The sequence below is a fragment of the Abramis brama genome (genome assembly GCF_963993115.1).
Source record: "Abramis brama genome assembly, chromosome: 16".
In the NCBI taxonomy this organism is placed as follows: Eukaryota; Metazoa; Chordata; class Actinopteri; order Cypriniformes; family Leuciscidae; genus Abramis; species Abramis brama.
The window spans coordinates 19,846,372-19,869,339 of record NC_139978.1 but is presented as its reverse complement, the minus strand read 5'-3'; the positions used below and the strand labels follow the sequence as shown (position 1 = coordinate 19,869,339).

Here is a 22,968-nt window from a genome sequence, read left to right as displayed (position 1 = left end):
TTATTATCCGTGTTAAAAACAGTTGTGTTGTTTAGTATTTTTGAGGAAACAGTGATACATTTCTTTCAGGATTCTATGATGAATAGAAAGCTAAAAAACAACAACAACAAAAAAAAAAAAACAGCATTTATTTGAAATAGAAATCTTTAGTAACATTATTAAGGTCTTTACTGTCACTTTTGATCAATGTAATTTAACAGTACTAGTTTCTTTAAAAAACCTTACTGAATCCAAACTATTATATTATATTATATTATATTATATTATATTATATTATATTATATTATATTATATGGGCAATTCTATGAGACATATCCAAACACTGTTCTCTCGCATTTACGCCATGTGGAGTGTTTGGATTTACTGGGAGGGCCGGTAGGATCCGACCCCATGAGGGAGTTAAAGGGGCACAGCAGTCTGCACAGAGGGCCTGATTGTCTGGATAGCCATGAGAGGGTGGAGGGTGGAACCTCCCTTGAATCTGATTGGCTGAAGGAATTTCCCGCTTCTTGAGTGCTTCACAGATTGCTCCAGCACTGCATGCATATTAGGCAATGCTTCTCACCATTTAACCTCCAAAATATCTCTGCTGTTGATAACATGATCCATCTTGGACAACATTTACATTTTTGTCATTTGAGGGCCATGTCTTTGAAACAAATGTTACTGTAATGTTTCTCTTTTAAATTCCTCATTATATATATTTATATATAGGCCTATATAATATATATATATATATGTATATATATATATATATATATATATATATATATATATATATGTATGGACAGCGCTGCACGGTAGGTTGTGCAAATAAACAGGTCTGTTTTGCATCAGTCGGAATGTGCGGTTGAGTGGATGACAGCCCACAATTTGCTGCTTGAAGCATTCAGGACAAAACTTATATATATAAGATTTTTTTGCTATCAGTGTGGGTTTCAACCAGTCCTTAACATTCACCGTCTGTCAGAATTTTAATGATTGGCTGCTACAACCTTAATAAACGGATCTGGTTCTGGGTTGCATTTCTGCTTAAATGGATGACCTTTTGAGCCGAAGAAAGGTCAGAAATCACAATTTTCACATCTTTACAATTCTGGGCACATTTGCAAACACAAAACTTCTGAACACTGACTGTTTTATTTATATATTTAAAAAATAATCTTCTTCTTTTTTTTAACAGTGTAAGCTAACAAGTCTAGAGCTCAGGCTAACAAGCAAGAGTAGAGTATCATTCCTGTTTGGCCAAAATCCAAGACTGAATTAATAACATCCAAAATTAGCACTGCCATGTAGAGTTTACCGTTTCAAACCTGTTGATCTCTGTACTACATAATAAACTGTCCAGAGTCACTGAGTCATACTTTTTGTTATGATGGTACACTCCAAACAGGAAGTAATACTAAATCTGAGTGTGGTGATGTGCTCGGTCGTAAAATTGCTCTTAATGGCACCTATTTAGCAACTTTATATCAGCAAACATACAATCAAGCAGAGATTTAATCTATGTGCACTGAGACTAAAACCACCTGTACCTTTTTCCAGTTCTTATGAGCTCAAACCTGTCAGCATGATGTAAAACAAACACGTGGACATCACCTTTAGCAAACTGTGCTATAACTAATGGATTGATGATATCAATCCATTACTACGAGCGTTTTTACGCAATCATACTACATACATACACCATATTATCCAAGTTACTTTTTCAAATAAAAGTAGCACACATTACTTTTCCATTTATGTACTTCGTTTAGTTGCAAATAAAAATACAAAAACTCTGCCTTCCCATATTTGTTTGGAGATTCCCACCAATGTGTTTCTTATGGAAGCTTGTTTTCACATAAACAATACATAAACATGCACCTACATAAACAATTTACAGTTGGTTTTATGACTGCAAGTCATCCACTTCAAATGCTACACAAGCAACATACACATCTCTGCTACAAATTAACACTTACATTTTTTTCTAGGACCTACCATTTTCGTACAGTTGCACTGAAAGTGACAGAAGTGCAAATGTTACAACTTACCCCATATGCAGGCTTACCGGTAATTGTAACAGACAGAGGGGTTAGTTGTAACACTTGTGTGTAACACACAAAATTCAGTACTATTTTATCTGTATAGTTTGATATTGTTTGTGCATCTGTATAGATAGATATCCACACATCCATCCCTCTTCTTTCATCCTTCTATTATGGATCAATATCATGGATAGAGATATATGAAAGGGCTGCACAGTTTTGCAATAAATAAATAAAATAATCAAATATTGTAATTGCTATTGAATTATATTTGTGTGTGGCAGCTGCATGCAAAATTATAATTATTAATAATTACAGTAATAATAAAAACGAGCTCAAAATCACATTTTAAAGGATTTATTGCATTTAAAACAGGCTTTTTAATAAATAAACAAGTGATCAATGCATAGTAAACAAATGTGAAAAAAATCATACTTTGACATTTAAATTCAAACATTGTTTGTAAAAGTCCAACAAAATTCAATGTGACAAAATAAATATAGAAATAAATACTCAAACCTGAAAGTGTGGCTCCCTGTTTTCATTTCATTATCATTGTACACTTGGCGGCTTAGTTGAACACTGTGCTACAACTAACCCCGCTGTGTAAAAAAATATTTTAAGCCTAGCTAACAGTTGCTAGGAGTTGCTAATATGTTTCAAAATGGTGCTATGTTTTAGCCAACAAGACAGTGATTAAGGTAATATAAAGTTCGATTTGGTGACGTACAGAAACCTTGCGCGTTACGTTCATATTCTGATTCCGCTTGCCTGTTCCTATATCTAGTATAGCCTACATCCCCAATAAGTTGAGAGTTTGGTCTTTTATATCAATGTAGTCCATTAAGCATTAAAGTGTCCTGACCACAGGGGAATCCTGGACATATTGAGGGAATCCCCAATTCTGCAGCACATATAAAGTGACTACCTCAGATTTAACGTTTGATCAGTAGCCTACATCAGCTTCGGGGAATAACATTATAATCTTGTTCACGGTAGAGAAAGCTGCATACATGTACAAAACTAACTGTGAAGACTTAAATGTAAACACAGCTTTTGTGTTTTTATCAGCTTTTCCATATACTGGCCCTGATAATCATCACAAATACTTACTGCTAGCTCCATTTCTGTAAATCCGTTTTTATGAATGAATGACTCTCTCACCCATTGCTCTATAGTTTTCTTTATCAACAGCCGCTTTCACCCCCTGCTGGTGAGGTCGACTAACAGCTATGGAGATTATCACTCGGCAATCTACTGATATTCCTGCCATTCCCGGAGGTCAAATGTTGAATTTTCTGTCGAATTTGAACCACTGAATTTGTGGAAGCGAATTGGTAAAAGCGAAATAAAAGGGACCGAAAATTGCCTGTCGAATATTATAGGTTGTATTTTTAAACAGAATGAATTAGCCTATTTTGGAAGTGAAATCTGAAAGGTGAATATGGATTATTGAATTTTTAATAATGAAAACGTGTGTGAAATGTTTTGAATTGAAATATTCACAGCTTAAATTTACAACCATGTTGAATTTCAGCCCGTAAATATTGCAAGCCCTACAAATACAATGCATTAAAATGCAAGCACGGTTAATGCAATGCATATTTTAAGTAGTGCAACTCAACAAGCTTTTTTGTTTCAAAAACATTTGTCATTGTTTTACTTCCATAGAATTGCGAAAAAAAATAATAATTTAAAAGTCAATAATATTGCGAGTTTGTGTTTCATTCTGTGGCGGAAACAATCTTCTATAGTGTCCTGTGTAAATGTAAAAGTCCTGCTTCCGATACTATCAGCTACAGCTGATGTTGAAAAAAATGGCAAAAATGTGGATATATATCGGTTGTTGGCTAGTCTTAAGATGTTTATAATAAATCCCGTTCACCACAAATAACATTGGTTAACCAAATTTTTGCAAGCAAATAAAGTTTGGAGTATAAACACTGTCACTGTTCATAAAATAATAAAAAAAACTCATCTCTTCATCAAGCACTAAACTGTATCTTGCTGGGGGAAAAAAAAATCTTCGCCTATGCTTTCACTATTCCTTAATCCCTCCCTGTTCTAGCGTGTACTATTCTGATTTATGCCTGAAACTTTGCATTACTAGAACTTCTGTTTATTGCCTCTTTAAGTATCTCTTGTTGTATTCCTCATTTGCAAGTTGCTTTGGATAAGAGTCTGCTAAATGAATAAATGTACATATGAATGCAAAATAACATTTCTAATGTCAAACGTCTCAGTCAGCTGATAATGTAACATTATGAATTACTATTTGAGTAATGCAATATTGTAATACATTTCTTTTAAAAGTAGCAATTTATCCCCTATTTTAGCAAGATCATTAGCATTCAGTCCATATGTATCCTTGCAACATCGCATAAGCATCTCTGAATTTACAGTTGTAATCTAATTCTAGCATAATCTTTAAATGTTATTAGTGAAATACTGTAGGACAGGTCTCAGTCTACAGAGCGTTTGGCTACAGCAGAAAGAGGATCTCAGAAAGGATTCAACCTTTCCTATTCTGACTGATTTAGTCAAAAGAGGAGATGCAAGGTTCAAAGGTGACATTAAGTAACCTCAGTTGCACAAGCAAGCAAATAATGTGCTATGGTGAAACAAGCACAAAACCTTGTGTAAACTGTTACAGATGGATTTGCATGTGCAAGTACATGTGCTGCGGTTATGCTGGTGGAAAGGGGATTTTAACTAGGTTAGACAGGGGTTTAACACTTCATTGGACTTTTCAAATAGAGATTAAAGTGGGCTTCTGCCAGCTACAGAATATGAGAATCTTTTCGCTTTGTGATGGTATTCAGTTCTGGCTGGTGGGGCCCGATCGTCTCTGACGCTCCTATTTCACAAGGGCAGTGGAAAAGTTTGGGTCAGCAGAGCAGGCTGCTGGAGGGGGACGGAGCTAGATTCTGCCAAACGGAGCATGTGTGCGCGTATGTGTGTGTGGCGTGAACTGAGTTTTACGATGCTGACTCTAAACAAGAAGGAGACAGAGATATCATGCTTCCAACACCCATGGTAAACTGAGGTCAATCAAGTTTGTGCAGGGAGTGCTTGCAAACCTGTTTGTGTTGTGAAGGTCTTCAATTGTCTAGATGTTTTTCATTGAAAGCCAAAAGCGGGCGCATTGTAACGCTTGACCCCCTTCATACTCTACTCTGTTATACCCCTGGTTTCACAGACAAGGCTTAAGCTAGTCCTAGGTTAAAATTAATGTTTGAGCTGTTTTAACTGAAAGCAACTTGCACCGACAAATATTAAAATATGTCAGAGCTATTGTTTTGACTTAAGATGCACACTAGTAATGTTTTTTATTTTTTTTATATAGGGCACATTTATAAAAGCTACTTAAATGTCCTAACTGAACTAAGACTTGGGCTTAGTCTAAGCCCTGTCTGTGAAACCGGACCATAGAGACTGACACTTAAGCTACATTTAAAAATGTATGAGTGTCTTTGCGTTATACAATACCGTTCAAAAGGTTGAGGTCAGTAGGATTTTTTTAAATGATTACTTTTATTACAAAAGATTTCTATTTCACATAAAGCTCTTCACTTGAACTTTCTATTTATCAAAGTATCCTGAAAACATGTACCACGATTTCCACCAAAATATTAAACACAAGAACTGTTTTCAACATTGATAATAGTAAGAAATATTTCTTGAGTACCAAAACAGAATATTAGAATGATTTTGGACACTTGATTTCTGTTTTGCATCACAGGAATAAATTACATAAAATAAAATAAAAACAGTTATTTTAAATAATATTATACTACAGGGTGGTTGAATGCTTAAATCTGATTGGTTGACGAACGTTCTAAGGTGTGCAATTATTTTCAGGGAAACTCACGGCTAAAGTAGTTCCAGGCAGGTCTTGACCGCATTACAGTTCCATATCACTTCGCGTAGTTGAGTGTAATAATGGAAAATAGGATACAAGAAAAAAAAAAAAAAACATGCAGCCCCATGCGCTTGATCTGCAATTTTCTTAAACTTTTCTTTAAACTTAATATATAAATAAATTGATAATCCTGCTGCACGGGTTTTCATAATTATTGCAGATAATATAACAAATAAATAATTATTGATAGGCCTACTTGTTAAAAGGGCTTTGTGTTTAATTTATTAGGCTAGTCTACTGTCAATAATAGAAAAAAAAGAATGAACGAATTAAATAATTAAAACAAATTGAATAAATAAATAAATAATAATATTGACGCACATGCTCTCTCTCTCTCTAATATAACTGCATTAATAACTGCATAAGCCGGGGACACACTTACTGTAAGGCCGGTTATGAATGTAATTTGATACTTATGACTGATCATGCGCGTTCAGTCTGTGTTCACAGTCGGTGTTTAAAATCTGCTGCAGTCGATGGAAACAGTCAGTCTTACAATGTTTCAGCTAGTCGATAAGTGTGTCCCCAGCATTAATCTGCTATCAATATCTCAAACCTCCGTTACTAACTCTAAAATGACGTTTTGGAATTAGCAACGGAGGCATGGGATTAGCTGCGTAAGAAATTAGTCCTACATACAAGAGCGTTTTAATGACAAAAACCTGACAAACGTCTTGAAATAGATCATCTGAACAATGTTTCGAGGTGTGGTAACTGTAGTATAAGCGGAATAATTGACTCCGGGCAGTTGAATTATTAGAAAAATAATGCACACCCGAGGTGGTAATGCGGTCACGACGTGAAGCGAACTAATGGTGTGGAAACTGTAGTATAAGGAATAATTGACTCCGGGCCGTTGAATTATTAGAAAATTTCAACGGTTTATCGTCAATTATTCCTTACTTAAATATATCACAACTGTACTGCACCCTTGATGAGCATAAGTGACTTATTTCAAAAAGAATTTAAAAATCTTACCGACCCCAAACTTTTGAAAGATAGTGTTTAACAAAATACCAAATGGCATTTATTTTGATGAAATGTAGTACAAACACACTTTTTTCAAAAAATAATTCACACAAAGCAGTTTATTAATATAACAATACAGATAAGCATGTTCTTTGGTAATGTATTGAATTACAGCTGTGGTTATTCTGTTTGAACACTGTGTCGACTTCCACTAAAATATGACTTTGGAAGAGGTTAGTTAAAAGTAATTACAAAAGTTGTACCAGAGAAAATGCATCAATTGTCTGATATTTTACACCCATGCAGACATTTTAAGAGTGTCTTAGGGCGTTCACACATGTAGTTCGGTTCTCTTTGTTCTTTTCTTCTGGACCAAAAAACATAACAAAAACAGTACCCTAGTAAACATAGTTGAGAAGTAAACTTTGTTGAGAAATTAAACAAATGTGTAACAGTATCATTATATTAGATCCGTGCATTCACTCTTAAAGTGACAGCAGCCTAATATTCCTGCTGTTGTCTGTTTTTAATGTTAATCAAACAACAAAAGTATGTCAAAAAATAGTATCCTAGTAAACATAATCAGTTATGTCTTAAGTAAACTTAGTTGAGAAAGTGGTAAACAAATGTGTCAGTATCAGTATATTAGATTTGTGCATTCATTCTTAAAGTGACAGCAGCCTAATATTCCTGTTGCTGTCTGTTTTTAATGTTAATCAAACAAATGACAAAGAAAAAAATGCTCTTGACTGAATAACTTTTGTAACTCTAATAAGGATGAATTAATAAGGATGTTTATACAGTGAAGACTATGCAGTGTTATTTTACATTTGCTTACTTTATTACATTTCTGTACGTGAAAACTATATCTGTTAGACCTGAAAAACCTGAAAGCACTGTTTATTACATTTGTATCTTTGTTATATTGTATTTATTTGTGGTTTTGCTTTTTCTTATTTTATTACTGACTTTTTGCTGACTTTACTGATATTTTTGTCTTTAATAATATTCTAAATGTATATAAGGCTAGTAGTTTTAGCTGTGGTATTGTAATATAGAATTGAGAATTTTCACTGGTGTCAATTTTGGTGTCAATACTGCCTGTTTTTGCAAAAACAGTTTCATGGATGGTAACAAATATTTATGGCCGGACATTTTTGCTGTAGTCACCGGCCATTGGCAGGTGTGGCAAAAAGTTAATTTTAGGCCCTGTGCGTACATGATGGAGCTGACAACTTGTGATGAGCTTATTAAATGTGTAAAGGAGTCAAAACAACAGCAGAAATCCCTCCGTTACACAGACAAACGAAGATCTGCTGCGAGGAGACATCTGTACTGCCTGTCCCGAACTGTAATGGGCAACAAAATTGCGACTATGACGGTATGCTTGAGCATTCTTTCCTTTTTAGGATCACATCTTGTGACATCAACATCATGTCCTGTTTTTGGTTCATTTACATGTCTTTGGTCCGTGTTTCGTTAATTTTTCAGTCGAACCACACCAGAGTTTGTTAGAAAGCGGACCGAGACCCATCTTTTCATGGGTCTCGGTCCTCTTGTTTGGTGTGCAGGGTTCAAATGGAAGCATTCACACTTATTCAAATGATCCGCACTAACAGAGCAATCACACCAGAGTTCATTTTAATCAAACCAAACCAAAGTGTGACACCCTTAAACACACCCTTAAAAGTGTACAAATGCTATCTAACCTAACACTTTTCTGATAACCAGCACTTTGAGCTTGTTTCTGTGTGCACAGTCCATTCAGTCAACACAAAATGTTCCTGCAAGCCTGCTACACAAAAAGCAATTACAATCGACACAGAAAACATTTAATTACAGACAAACATTAAGCTGAAACAAGTAATTCAATTTAATGGTGGATGGTGCCAATTTGATAATGTATAGCCTAATGAGTTTAAATGAATAATAATAGATTTCAGGATCAATAACATTTAGCATTTTGCAATTAGCATGTGAGAATCTACTGCTGAATTTCCTCAGCATTAGGAAAGCACTGAACAAAAATATAGTTTAACACAAGCTGGTCTGTACATGTCATGCCTTGAGCGGGAAACCTGTGCAACCTGTTACCTTTTTGACAAAATTAAACAAGCCAGAAACGGTCTATGAAAACTGGGAAATCTTTCAATACATTTAAAGGGTTAGTTCACCCAAAAATGATCATTCTGTCATCAATCACTCATCCTCGTGTTGTTCCAAACCCTTAAGACTTTTGTGCATCTTTGGAACATCTATTCACCGTTCATCTATTCACCCAAAACTGGCTTTGTTTAAAATATGGATTTCTTTTACAATCTCTATATGAACGTTTTGCAACGGCAGAGTTTTGGGTGAATACTTTCAATGGAGGAACAGAAATCTCTTTTAGATTTATTAAAAATCTCTTCAGTTGTGTTTCTATGAACAACACGTGAGAGTGAGTAATTGATGACAGAATATTCATTTTTGGGTGAATAAAAAAAAAAAAAGTGTTTTAGGAATATGCACAAATCTTCTGCACTCTTCTTGCCCTATCATCTTACGACCTCTCTCTTCATTACAAGCTGCTTGAAACAAGTCCGTGAATGAAGCATTCAGACTCGTTTAAAGCAGGAACTCATGACCTTTCTGTTCAAGTATCTTTGAAGAAATTTTGATTGCAGCGCTTTTACCTGTAGAATTGCACAGGTAATTTCATGCAGGGAGTATTGGATTTGCGGTCTCATTTCAACGGCATCTGGAAAAAGTCCTTTAGGTTCTCAGAATAATTCTATGATTTCTCAACCATTGTTTGAGCTTTTAGTCTTTCATGCGTAATTTTCATTATGAAATTCAAAGTGATCAAACAAGTTATCAATGCAGGATTTTTTCTTTGGCACCACATGGATTTGACAATTTAATTTTAGTGCCTTGTTTTGTTTTTTTTTTACACATTTAAATATGAACATGAATATAATATGAATACCGTGAAAGTAAAACTTATAGATATTTAAATGCGTTTCTAACTATATGAGCGCATTACAAATGTGAGCTGTAATTATTTTTGAAAATATTCTAGTGTTATCAAAGTGCTCCAAATCCTCCACTGCAATATACATTAGATAAACAACGCACAAATAATAATAATGATAATAATTATGCAAAACTATCCATACAATACATTCTTCAAAAGTGAAGAAATGCCAGCTGCTTTATATTCTAATACCCCAAGTGTACTTGACTACACCTGAAGTGCCCTAAAGTGATTTAAACCTGAGGAAATCACCTGCATGACAGCAGCCGAGTATGCATAAATCCAGCTGTCACAGAAATTCATAACAGGGATAAACAGCAAATGTGTCCCACTCTGTTTAACTTGTTACTCTGGGTTAGGTTTAACCAGGGTAATAAATATTTTCAATCACTTTTCGCACTTTTTTCCCATCTGAAGCCCCTTATAAACATACCGAGACGTGGGTAAACTACATTTTGGATTTATTTCCACTCGCGCTGAGCAAAGTTTAGAAGACAGAACAACATCAGACATTATTCACATATTGTCTGATGTTAAATATGTGCATATCACATAAAAAATCACATTATTATCCAAAGACTTTTAAACTGCACACGAAGCCCGCAAACAGAGCTCAATTTCGCAAACTGTTTACCGCCCTGTGCTCCACGAGCTCTGCACACCCCTTTAAACCAACGTGTAGCCCAACTAAAACACTTAAACCCGAGATTTATAAATGCATATCATGCGAGAGCACTTGATAAGAAGAGAGCGAAACTCACTCAGCCCCAGAGAAGTTGTCCGCGAGCAAAATCTGTTGCGAGTTACTTTTTCACCAGTTCGTTCATCCGGATCAACAGACTTGAGTGTTGTGGGTCTCCCGATATTCTCCCCCTCCAAACCGATGCAAAAACGTGAGGAGTTGACACTCAAAAATCACTCGAACATATTTTCGGGAGCAATGCGTTGCAGGGTATTCAGGTAAAACGCGCTGAAAAGTGTTGACAGGGATATGTTAAGAGGGAGTGGGGGGCACAGCGAGGATCCTGAAGGGTCTCACGTTGACTGCGTAGTACTTCAAGTCTCCACTGCAGATTCACATTAACTGGTCTCTGGCGATGTCACTGGCTCGCGCCCCCTGCCGACAAATATTCAAGTCTTGGCGCGAGCTGCGAAATATAGCGGTCTCCCACGCGCTGAGCGCGCGCAACATCCAAAACACTCGCGCCGCATAGAATCGAGTGAGTTTAGTTACAAATAACAGATTACTCGCGGAAACTAAGTTTCTTTTTGTCGTTTGTGAAAGTCAGCACTGGTCACCCTTTTTGTTTACGTATTTTGGCCAGAGAGAGACAGCTCTATTCAGCGTTTTTGAAGGAGAATCCCTCTTTTGGTCACTTATTTGGGAGAGCGCGCTTTTCAGACAACTCAGGACATTCTCTTTGGTCACTTAATAGGGAGAAAGGACTCTAATGCTCTTTTTTGGTCATTCAATTCGACATTTTTTCAGAGCCAGAACTGGCCACTCTATTTGGTCACTAACTTGGGAGAGAGAGCACATTCATTGGCCACACTTTTCTGTAACTTTGGTCACACATTTCTGTTACTTTGTTACTTTTGGCCCAAAAAGTGCATATAGCCTACCTTATTGAAGAAAGCACATTAAAATCACTGAATCCATACAGTGTGTCACATAAAAAAATATATATAGTTGGTTTAACTTTTAAAAAAAGCAAGTTAGCCTACCTGGTTGCCTTAAATATTTGTTTTAGTACAATGAAGAAGGAGATTGGTTTATTCAACAGAAACCCAAAATAGTATGCTATCTGAACCACATTAATTATGTAAGTTGGTTTGACAAAGGGAAAAAAAATTGTAATAGCAGCAAATCATGAAAATAATTTTTTACAGTGGATGCCTTTGACCATACTTACTAGTGGCTATTTGATCATATAGATTTCAGTAATGTGACAAATCTTGTCGGTTTGTAGGTTATTCCTGTGTTAATGAATTGCAAATCAATGGTGTGGACAAATGTCTTGTTCTAGATGACAACAATACAACTGCCAACAAGAGAGAAATGACAGTAATTGTAGAGCAGTGGAAAGAGCATATAGTGTAATATTTGTGTAGGGCTGAGAATATTTTACTTTCATTCATCTTTTCTAAGTTTGGGGGATGGGGGGTTGTGTGGAGAGAACAGAATCCAAACCACCATAAATATTTGCCAGATGAAATGACCTCATCTTTACATTAGGTCACAGTTAATTTTTTGTACCTGCCTTTTAATTATTTACTGGAATTATCTCTAATGGTGTAGCTTGACATCCACTCGGACATGTCTTTTAGATATTGAGAAACCTTACATGCTCGAATCAAATTAGACCTCATCAGTAATGTTTCTCATCAACCTTAAAGGGTTAGTTCACCCAAAAATGAAAATTCTGTCACTAATTACTCACCCTCATGTTGTTCCAACCGCGTAAGACCTTCGTTCATCTTCGGAACATAAATTAAGATATTTTTGATGAAATCTGAGTGCTGGATCACTTGTCCATAGGCTGCTAGGTGACCGAAACTTGCTGGCCCAGAAAAGTTATTAAAGAGATCGTTAATATAGTCCAAGTGACTACAGTGGCTCAATCTTAAGTATATCAAGCGACGAGAATACTTTTTGTGCGCACAAACAAACAAAAATAACGACTTTATTCCACTATTCATTTCCTTCTCTCTGGGCCTCGTAGTGTTTTTGCGCAGCGCGTCTGTGTTATACGTCATCACGCATCACACACATGACCAGCGTCGGCCAATAGTGAGCCTACGTGGTGACGTGTAACACAGACGCGCAGCGCAAAAACACTACGTGAACCAACTAGAGGCCCAGAGAGAAGGAAATGAATAGTGGAATAAAGTCGTTATTTTTGTTTGTTTTTGCGCACAAAAAGTATTTTCGTCGCTTGATATACTTAAGATTGAGCCACTGTAGTCACTTGGACTATATTAACGATCTCTTTAATAACTTTTCTGGGCCAGCAAGTTTCGGTCACCTAGCAGCCTATGGACAAGTGATCCAGCACTCAGATTTCATCAAAAATATCTTAATTTGTGTTCCGAAGATGAACGAAGGTCTTACGCGGTTGGAACAACATGAGGGTGAGTAATTACTGACAGAATTTTCATTTTTGGGTGAACTAACCCTTTAATTTTGTTTCATCATGCATGATCTCATGAAAAGGAATGCTATATACAATTTAAGAACTGTATCTTGTCTGTCTGATAATATGGTTGTGATTTTAATAAATAAGAGGCTATATATCAGTTTTCATACCTAGAGGTGTCTTAAAAATATATCAGAAATTCAAGGTTTTTCTATCAATATTTCAAAAAGAAACCATAACATGTGAGGTGTGATAGCCCTGTAGTGAATTTAGATCAGATTTGGTCCATTGAAAGGGGCCCATTCCTAGCTCCCTAGTGCCTCAGTGAATGAGAGTGGAAAAACAACAGCAACTTCACATTAAACCAATGTGACATGTGAACAAAGCTCTTGGACGAGATGCTGAGTGTCCAACTTCACTCTTATAGAAATCTTTAAACATTCCTTGCCCTTATTGCTCATCTCAGTGATCATCATGATAACTTTCGTTAACTCTAAGTAAATCCACTTCACCAGCTAATTACTCTTCGACAGCGATGCTATAGAAATATACAGAGCTACCGCAAAAACAGAAGTTCAAACACACAATTCTAAAGATGGCTGCAAGCTTGTTTTTCTGGGGCATAAGCTCTTTGGTTGTGAAAAGTTGCAAAATGAACAGATGGGAGGAAAATGGCCCTGAGATGGACCTTGAAAAGTGTTATAAAACAGAAATAGGCCTACTTGTAAATGTCTTCCTTTTCTCACAAAACATGGCCTTTTCAGGCTCCAAATGAAGCGTAATTCACTTTGTTTGTGTGACACCAAGCTAATGTGTATTTACCTCAGTGTCACTAGCTAAACCTCAATTGGATTAGAAGGGCTGTTGAGCAGCCTGTTGGACACAGCACTGGTTTTAAGTTCCCTGCGGCATTGAGATAACAACAAAAGGAAAAGGAATTATTGGACAGGAATAGAGACACAAGGCGACCTCTATCCACATTCAGGCTGTTACCCTTTTTTTTAGGTATCTGACAAATGCACTTTTTTAGATGTAAAAATCTCTTCTAAGAAATTTGATTTGGGCATGGACAGGCCAATCAACAGTTAAAATGCTGAAATCTAGATCAATTTCTTGAATGTGATTGGCTGAACATATGTTTCAAGAGTGATTTTTCATACACGTCGACTAACCAGTACACAATTCATTCAACCAATTTTTTTTAAAACTCTAAACAGTTCAGGAACGAATCAAGGCACTTTATGAGCGAGTCATTGAATCATTCACTCAGCCGGTTCGTAAAAAAAAACTGATTAACTCAAAACACTCTGTGTTCTCAGAGAAGATTAAGAGAACTTAACTCTCAGAGAACTTAATAACTTAATAACAGATCTGATCAGATCTGAACAATGAATCAGGACAATTTAATGAGCACTAGTGCAAATGTTTATCAGCAAGAGGCCATGAACTCAAAAGAGATGATTTTTCCCACCCACTGACAGTCTCAGTGGGAGAGTAAAAACAAAGCAATCAGCATCCCAGTCATTGTTTTAATATAGTATGCAAATTAAATGTTTTCCGCATATTTTCTTGCGCATGGATGGTCCTAATGGAGGCTAACGTTGAGGAATACAAATAAGACATTTAAATCTAATTGGCAGTGAATAATTGGTGTGTTTGAGGGGAAGGAAGGTAACATGGAGCCATGTGTCAAATATAGCCATTAGCCAACAAACAAAAAAACTACACTGAAAAAGGCCTAAAAGGTGGACAAGTTTTGATACAAAAATATAGCCTGTTGGTTATTTTGTGTGAGGGGAATGGTAACCGTAACAACTCTGGTGGAAATTTCACAGGTATCATTCAAAGAGGAAATAGGATTAATTATTTTCACAGACAGAAAACAACAGCATTATATGCTTTTACAGAAAAATAGCTATTTGATTATACGAGTCCATATAAATTATACATTATCAAAAAAAGATTGTTATCGGAAAAAAACAACAACAACAACATGTAGTTTCTGACCCACTGTGTCATCATTAAGGAAAAAGCTGAGTAAACAACTCTCATGCTAACATACAAACTGATATGCTAGTCACGTTGTCCATGACCCACCTCTTTATCTCTGTAGCTCTGTTTCCGAAATGAGTCGGGTCTATGCCACAGATATTCATGCAGCTGAAGTGTTTGGCAGAGCTGAATCACATTAAAGCGACCTATATGGAATTCAATCCATAAATATAATGTCAACATCACCAGTCAGTATGTGGTGCTGGATTTCACTTTGTGATAAGCCCAAAAACATGTTACAGATATTGCCAAAACATATTAAATACATGGCTTTCATAGCCATTACTTTGCTTCTTGCAAAATAAGATTTTGTTTTGATTGAACATATTTGATTATTTTTCCTGCATAACTTGGATGGAATATAATCAACTCAGGTGGTCTATTTCTGATCCAGACATGAGGACATAATGTTGAAACAAACTGTTTTTTGCAGAAGTAAATAATTTAAAGCACACTCCCGGCCTGTAACCTGGTCATGAATAAGGACAAATTGCCTCAAATGACATACAAAAGGAAGTTGTATTCTGAAAATTGCTTTTAAAAATAATGCATTACAATATTGTGTTACTCCCTTAAAAAAGTAACTAAGTAACTTTTTATGAAAAGTAATGGGTTATGTTACTTTTGTGTTACATTTTCTTACCTGGGCTGGGCTTGCTTGTGTAAATTTTAATAACCAAATAAATAAGTTTACCAATAAATGTAAAAAAAAATAATAATAATTTTAAATGTAAAGGCTCTTTCACACTAAAGCGCTGTTTACACGACACCGTTTTCAACTAAAAACGTAAAACTTATTATGCGATTTGGTCGTTCATTTACAGAGTTGCCATATTAGACATTCTCTGGAGTTAGCCACAACAACGCAAATTTCTGAAAACGATGACGTCATGCACATGCATTAGGCTACTGTTCAATCTAAAGTGTTTCATCGCCATCTAACGGCTCGGCAGCAGAATACAGCGTTTTTTAGTCGTTTTGCCAGTGTGAATCTATTTTTTTACAGTCTAGATGGTGTGAATATATCGTTGTGAAGAAAAAGTACATACTTTTGAGTGTGTAGCAGAAGAGTAGACAACCTTTGGGACATACAAAATAGCGTCTTTAATGGTTGTACACACATCCTGTCACGTCGTAAACTGACCTGTAATTCATCTTGTCATAAAATCCTCCACATTTAATTTAATTTCCTACTATATCGGAGATAAATGCAGTTGCACGTTGATCTGCCAGTTTTATCAGCTTAAATGTTTATTATTATTCACTCAAACCCCTTTATCTTAATTATATACTTTATGTATCCTACTTAACCATCGGTTAAATAGTATACGGAGTAGGCTACTTTTTTTGAATTACTTCACGGCCGCTAAATAAGTAAGTTCTATAGGCTATAGCCTATGAGTGTGTAGTATGAAAGCAATCTGAATGTGCTTCATTTGCTATGTTGTCATTATCATGTGACCTACCAGCGTCAGTTGCATCTCTTCACTGCCATTCATAAATCCTCTCCTGTGTGGCCTCATGGGATAGTAAAGTGTCCATTATGAGTAGGCTACTGTGAATTCGGACTTCTATGGTCACATATTGTTTTTCGTTTACTAGTACAGAAATATGCGATTTTGGATGCAGCCTCTTACTTCAGTAATAATAAAAAAAATGTATCACAAAAGTGATCTAGTCTTTTTTATTTAGGCTATCATAGTATGGTTGAACTGGATCATCATACAAATTTCACGTTATCTATCTATCTATCTATCTATCTATCTATCTATCTATCTATCTATCTATCTATCTATCTATCTATCTATCTATCTATCTATTTGAGGAAAACAGTTTGCAAGAGCTTCTGGAAAGATGAAAGGGAACATTTTAATGCGGAAAGGGCAACACTTTCTCCATTAAGTCAAATTTCATTACAGAGCAGACAACCATCTCTACCATTCAGGTTAGACTTAATGCATCCAAATTGCAGCAATTACGATTTTATTTTAAAACAGACTTTTTTCAAGACAATGATTATTGCTACACTTAATCATTTTATGAGTAAGAGAGGAGATTTCAAGGGAACCAGTTCTGTTCTTCCTCTATGGAGATACAAAAGGACTAAATATATTTTAATAATTTTTCTTCCTTTCGGAATAGATTAGAGAGAAAAAATAATCTTTACATGCACTTAGAAATGAGTCACTTGTCATTTAAAACTTACATGTCGAATCTATCAAACACTAAACCTTTAAAATACGTTGGAAATATAATAAGTCAACGCCTGCTGCCTCTTTTCTTCAAGGAACTTCAAAGCAACCTTTATCCTCCTACTCAGTCCCATTTTTCTCTACTTCAAGTGACTCAGTTTGACAGTTTAAGCATGCTTAGTGGCAGTGTGGCCTTTAGCAAGGCTGAACTTTAGGCTTAGTCTCTTAATTACTCAGTTTATCATATTACCTCTGCAAAATGCCGAAAGCATTGGCTGGCTTTCACTTTAATTAAACAGAGGAAGAGAGCAGGGCTGGGAGTCGGTGACAAAGAGAAGACAGAGACAAAGCAATACCTAAATATCTCTGGAACACTACCCAATGGATGACCTCCACCCTGAATAAAACTGGCCAGCAGGATGATGAGGTTATACCAGGTCAATGTTCTCATTGTTGTCAACAAATCTCTTAATAAAGTTGAGGCTGCTGCCTCTTTGTGGACAAAGAGGGAAAACACCATTCATGAGAAAAATCATTCATACAAAATAAGTAAAAACAACATATGAGAACTGAAGTACATTGTTATTTCAGTGTTACATATTATTTATAATGCACTAATTACCTAAGATAGCTTTATAAGGAGAGGAAACTGTTATGTTTTACAACCATATTTATACAACAGTTAGTTCAAGAACTCAATTTTGATTGGCCGAGAGGCATTCTGAAAGCAAATATCAGAATATTTAGTCATACAGCACTGGGACAGGGACAAGTGAGTCAATGAATCGCTCACATAACTGATTCTTTTAAAAACACTGATTCATGATTCGGTTGGTTCTGCTTTGGCCTGAGTACCAGGCAAAATTCTGTATAAAATGTAAGTTGCTTATTAACTTCTTCTTTACTGAACTGCATGTTTCATAAAATCTATATCACAATCATAACCTTCCTGTTGTTCTGATTCAGCTTCCACATCAGTCCCATCACAGACGTGTTGATATTCAGTACAATTGCACGCTTGCTTGTGTAATATTGCTTAATCATAATCCCGAGCTACTAATTCCCGTTTAAAAAACAAATCATTTTTTTTTATTTCACTGAAAAAAAAGTCAATTAAAAGACAACATTAGAACAAAACAATAAAAGGTCAATTGTCAAAAAGTGCAATGAACATCAGATCAGTTCAATGAATCTTCCACGGTATGACTGTGGCCACCACCAAAAGTACAATCACCAATAATGGTGTGACTTGTATGTTGTATCTTTTGGATCAGAATATGTTTGAAAGGCCTCTATAGTACATCCATGTCAATCTTGTTAGTTACAGCTTGACTCCAGACTGCCTCAGCAGCCAATCAATGCCATCCAGCAGTCCTGTCAGTGTTTCTGCAGTCGTGTCCTGAACCTATAGCATCACAAAACATATTGAAGCCTTATAGAACACAACATTCATTTCTTACGCATGTCAGAAATTCTTTTCTGGATGCTGTTTGATGTCTTACCATCCAGGGGTTGGGCAGTGAGCTGAGCTGAAGCTGATGGGCAACGGTCACGCAAGGTATCCTGCGTCTGTCTGCTGTCTCTCTAGACACACAGGAGAGCACCAGGATAGGGCGGGACACAGCACCCATCACAGGGTCTAACATAACCCTGATCTGGGCACTTTCCTCCTCCCACCCTCTGTCCGCTCCTCCAATACATGAACAATAGATATACAGTATAAACTGCAAAATCACTACATATGCTTCAGGCAAAATTGATATTCGTCAACATAACTAATTTAATGCAGTGAAGCATACACTTTATAATTAAACGTGTGCTCAAACACAACACTCCTACCTCTTTCTGTCTCAGCATTTGCCACAAAGATGAATCCATTCATGGCTTGGCAAACTTGATTAAACATGGGGATGAGGCTTAAGGGCATGTTGGACTCGCTGTCCTCCTGATAGACAAAGAGTTTACTGCGCAGACTGAGGTGCTCCAGGCGAGCTCTTTCTCGCTCCGTCCTAAATCACCAGACACAGACTGGATTCATTCATACAAACTGGATTATGTATGTGACACATTTACACATCAGATCAGAATGATAATGATTTAAAATGTCATGCACGTGCTGCAAATAAAAACATGAGCAACATAAACTATAATTTAAAGTTTTATTCAGCAAGGATGCATTAAATAGATCAAATGTGACAGTATAACATTTATAGTGTAAAGATTTGTATCTCAAATAAATGCTGGTCTTTAGATTTTCCTATTCATTAAAGAATCCTGAAAAAATGTTTGCACAAACATATTTAGCGGCTCAACTGTTTTCAACATTGATAATAATAAGAAATATTTCTTGAGCACCAAATCAGCATATTAGAATGATTTCTGAAGGGTCATGTGACACTAAAAACTGGCTACTAAAATTGTAGTTTTGCCATTAGGAATAAATTACATTCTAAAATATATTAAAATAGTAGCACCGTTATTTTATATTGTAATAATATTTCACAGTATTACTGTTTTTACTATATTATTGATCAGATAAATGCAGTCTTGGTGAGCATAAGAGATTTCTTTCAAAAATAAAGATTTAAATGAAATCTTACCGACCCCCCCAGTAGTGTATATTTCTAACACTTATGAATGAGAATAAACTAACCTCTTCCTTACCTGTTAGTCGAATATAAAGTCGCAATATTGAATCTGTGCTGATCTTTGTCCATAAAACTGATTCCTGATCCAATACCTGAAAAAGAAAAAATCCCATCAAAAAGCAACCACAGCACGCAACATTCATTTATTCAGTTAAATAACCAACTTGAATAAACTATAAGTAATTGCAGGGTACCATCAATCTGACGTTGAGGTATTCCTGCTATCGGCAGTACATCAGGGGAATTCATGATCGTGGTCATGAGGGAAATCTCTAACTGCTCAAGCCCCGGGCCGAACATGGCGAACTGTGGCTCTGCAACCGGTACAAGGGACTGGAAGAAGGAAGTCACAGACTCAAACGTTGCCTTGGGTTGGTGTCGCCACTGGTTTCGACAGGCCGGGCAGATGCGTAGATACCTGTGGGTGCCGTGCCAAAGAGAATATATAAGTAAACATTACAGGTTTTTGAATACAGGCTAACAATTTTATAGTTGCTCCCAGAGCGAATTATTTCTGATATCAACAATCTGCCTCAATGTTAAGCACTTACTCTGCCATATAATCAAACTGCATCTGAGAGTCATCCAGCACAGTTGAGCCAGTGAGCTTGACATGAGGCACTGATAAATGGTCGACTGACTGCCAGAGCGGCATATCACGCAACAGGAAGTACTTCCACAGGACAGGGTCTCGAACCATTGACCGCCAGTAGGTACTGGTGCCTCCCAGTCTGCAGAGGTCTTGCGGAGACAGGAAGGTCATAATGAGAAACTGCATGTCAACCTGTGTGTTTAAATGAGGAAGGAAAAAAAAAGAAGAAGTGTTTTGGAATATTGAAGAATTTGACCGGTCAGAAGTTTTGAGTTGGTAAGATTTTTTTAATGTTTTTGAAAGAAGACTGGACCAAGGCTGCATTTTTTTGATTAAAAAAATACAGTAAAAACAGTTATATTGTGAAATATTATTTCAATTTAAAATAACTGATTTCTATTTGAATATATTTTAAAATGTAATTTATTCTGGTAATTGTAAAACAGAATTGTATTAGCATCATGACTCAGTGTCTCATGACCCTTCAGAAATCATTCTAATATGCTGATTTGGTGCTCAAGAATTAAGGAAATCTTGCTGAAATATTCATTTCTCCCAATCTGTTGAACGGTAGTTTAAATAACACTAATAATAACGCTGATTATTTAGAGACATGTTCCGGTCTGCAGTTTAGTCTACATACAGTATACATACTACAATACTGCTCTTACTTTTACTGCAGTATATATATGCATGTTATGCACAGTATGCATATTCTCTACATGCATAGACATGCTTCAGAAAATGCACTTGACTTGACCATCCATCTCAAGTGTGATAAATTAACTAGAAGTAATATCAGCTGTGATCTCTTTTTCGTCGCATTATTTGATCAGACTACCAAATTTTTTTATATTGAGGTAAACTTCAAAATAAATAGATAACAGGACCCCATTTGTTGAATTAAATAAGCAAAGTGATGAGGTGATGTGGTAATGTATATTGACATGCATACAGTGTATACTGTCAGTAATCAGTACGTAGTAAGCTAGTATTACATTTCGAACATAGATAGCCGTAGTATGTAGCCTACTTGTAATAAAGCGTCAGGTAAATAAATACTTATGAAATTCAAAGAATTGTGCCTTACCGACAGATTATCCAGAGAGGGGCCCGTGACGTCATCACTTGTCCCCTGAACATCACTTTGCTCATCTTTTTGTCGTCTTGTATCAAAAAACCTATCTCTAATACTCCTAAGACTTTGTACGACTATAGATCGGCTTAGCATACTGACATTTGTCAGCAATTTCTAAGACGGATTTCTATACAACCTTTTTAATAGAGTAATTTGCTTTATTTATTAGTACATGATATTTCAATTTCAGCTGTGCAATCTGAAATATTCCTTTGGCTTTTCCCGGAACTGTCAAAGTTACACGTCTCTCATGTTTTCTAGGCGTGTATGCAACGTCACGTACATAGTCCATTGTGGGAATTGTAGTTTTGAAAACAGGACACTACAATAGAAAAAAAAACAAATACTAGGAGTTACACTTAAAAATAAAATAAATGAATAAGTTATCAATGTAATAATTCAAACATAAAAATGGAACAAATTTAAATGAACAAATTAGATTTTTTTTATCTACAATTTAGATTCAAATGTCTATTAATTTGTCTATTTAAAATGAATTTATTTATTTCCATTTTAATGTTTGAATTATTAAATTGATAACTTATTTTATTTTTAAGTGTAACTCCTAGTACTCATTTTTTTTTCTATTGTAGTGTCCCTTCATTTTATTTTTAAGTGTCACTCCAAGCTATTTAAATATTGTCCATCTTGTGCCCCAGTTACCCAAAGATTGCAATTAGAGTCACAATGTTGCAGATTTTGTTGTAGATCACAAGAGGACATTACTCCTGTGCATATCAAGCTACATTGTCTTCCTGTACGATGCAGAATGCTTTCAAAGCATTGCATGGTTTAGCACCAGAGTATGTTCTGATTGAATCAGTCTGCTTCTAATATGTCTTTGCGTTCAAATGAACAATTGCATTTTATGGTTCCTCAATCTCGCTTAAAATGTAATGGTGATCGGGCCTTTTCTGTTGCAGCTCCAAGGCTTTGGAATGACATTTACACTCTGTCTGTAAAACCATCTCCAACACTTAGTGTAATTTAGAGTGCGCTATAAACTCATTTGTTTTCTTTGGCATTCAAAAATGTTTTTGTAAGTTGTTGTGTGGTACAGTATAACATGTTTTACTGGTTCTATGTTTTTATTCTTTCTGTAGCACACTTAGGTTCCACATTGTGGTGTTGAAAATGCTTTAGAAATAAAGTTTGAGTCGATCTGACTAAGTATACCTTTACAGAGCAACTATTGTATGTCTGATGTTTTCGGAAAATGCGCATGGAGAAAAAAAAAGCCCCACAGTTTTAATGTTAATCACAGCCACCCAT

The 22,968-nt window shown here is 35.9% G+C and overlaps 2 protein-coding genes across 2 annotated transcripts in view; both read right to left on the bottom strand.

Moving 5' to 3' along the window:
* The window catches only part of ghra (growth hormone receptor a), a 33,451-nt gene extending 22,448 nt beyond the window's left edge, over window positions 1-11,003 (bottom strand). The window contains exon 1 of the mRNA XM_084138824.1: window positions 10,699-11,003. The gene's annotated coding sequence lies outside the window, so the exon portion shown is untranslated. The remainder of the gene's footprint in view (window positions 1-10,698) is intronic.
* Window positions 11,004-16,974: 5,971 nt separating this feature from the next.
* On the bottom strand, window positions 16,975-21,967 carry fbxo4 (F-box protein 4). The gene is made up of 7 exons (XM_084086746.1): window positions 21,649-21,967; window positions 20,518-20,750; window positions 20,161-20,384; window positions 19,983-20,058; window positions 19,158-19,327; window positions 18,821-19,008; window positions 16,975-18,723 (listed from the first exon to the last, which is right to left on the bottom strand). Exons 1-7 carry the CDS (start codon window positions 21,787-21,789, stop codon window positions 18,640-18,642), a joined length of 1,116 nt encoding a protein of 371 aa, XP_083942872.1. The 5' UTR covers window positions 21,790-21,967; the 3' UTR covers window positions 16,975-18,639.
* Between the last annotated feature and the right edge of the window lie 1,001 nt (window positions 21,968-22,968).

Excerpts from the sequence above, each read along its gene's own strand:
- fbxo4 (XM_084086746.1), bottom strand. The coding sequence starts at position 21,789 with ATGCTAAGCCGATCTATAGTCGTACAAAGTCTTAGGAGTATTAGAGAT. Across the intron at positions 20,751-21,648 it reads CCTCTCTGGATAATCTGTCG|GTTGACATGCAGTTTCTCAT; the intron begins GTAAGGCACAAT and ends TTAAACACACAG. Across the intron at positions 19,328-19,982 it reads ACTTTATATTCGACTAACAG|GACGGAGCGAGAAAGAGCTC; the intron begins GTAAGGAAGAGG and ends CTGGTGATTTAG.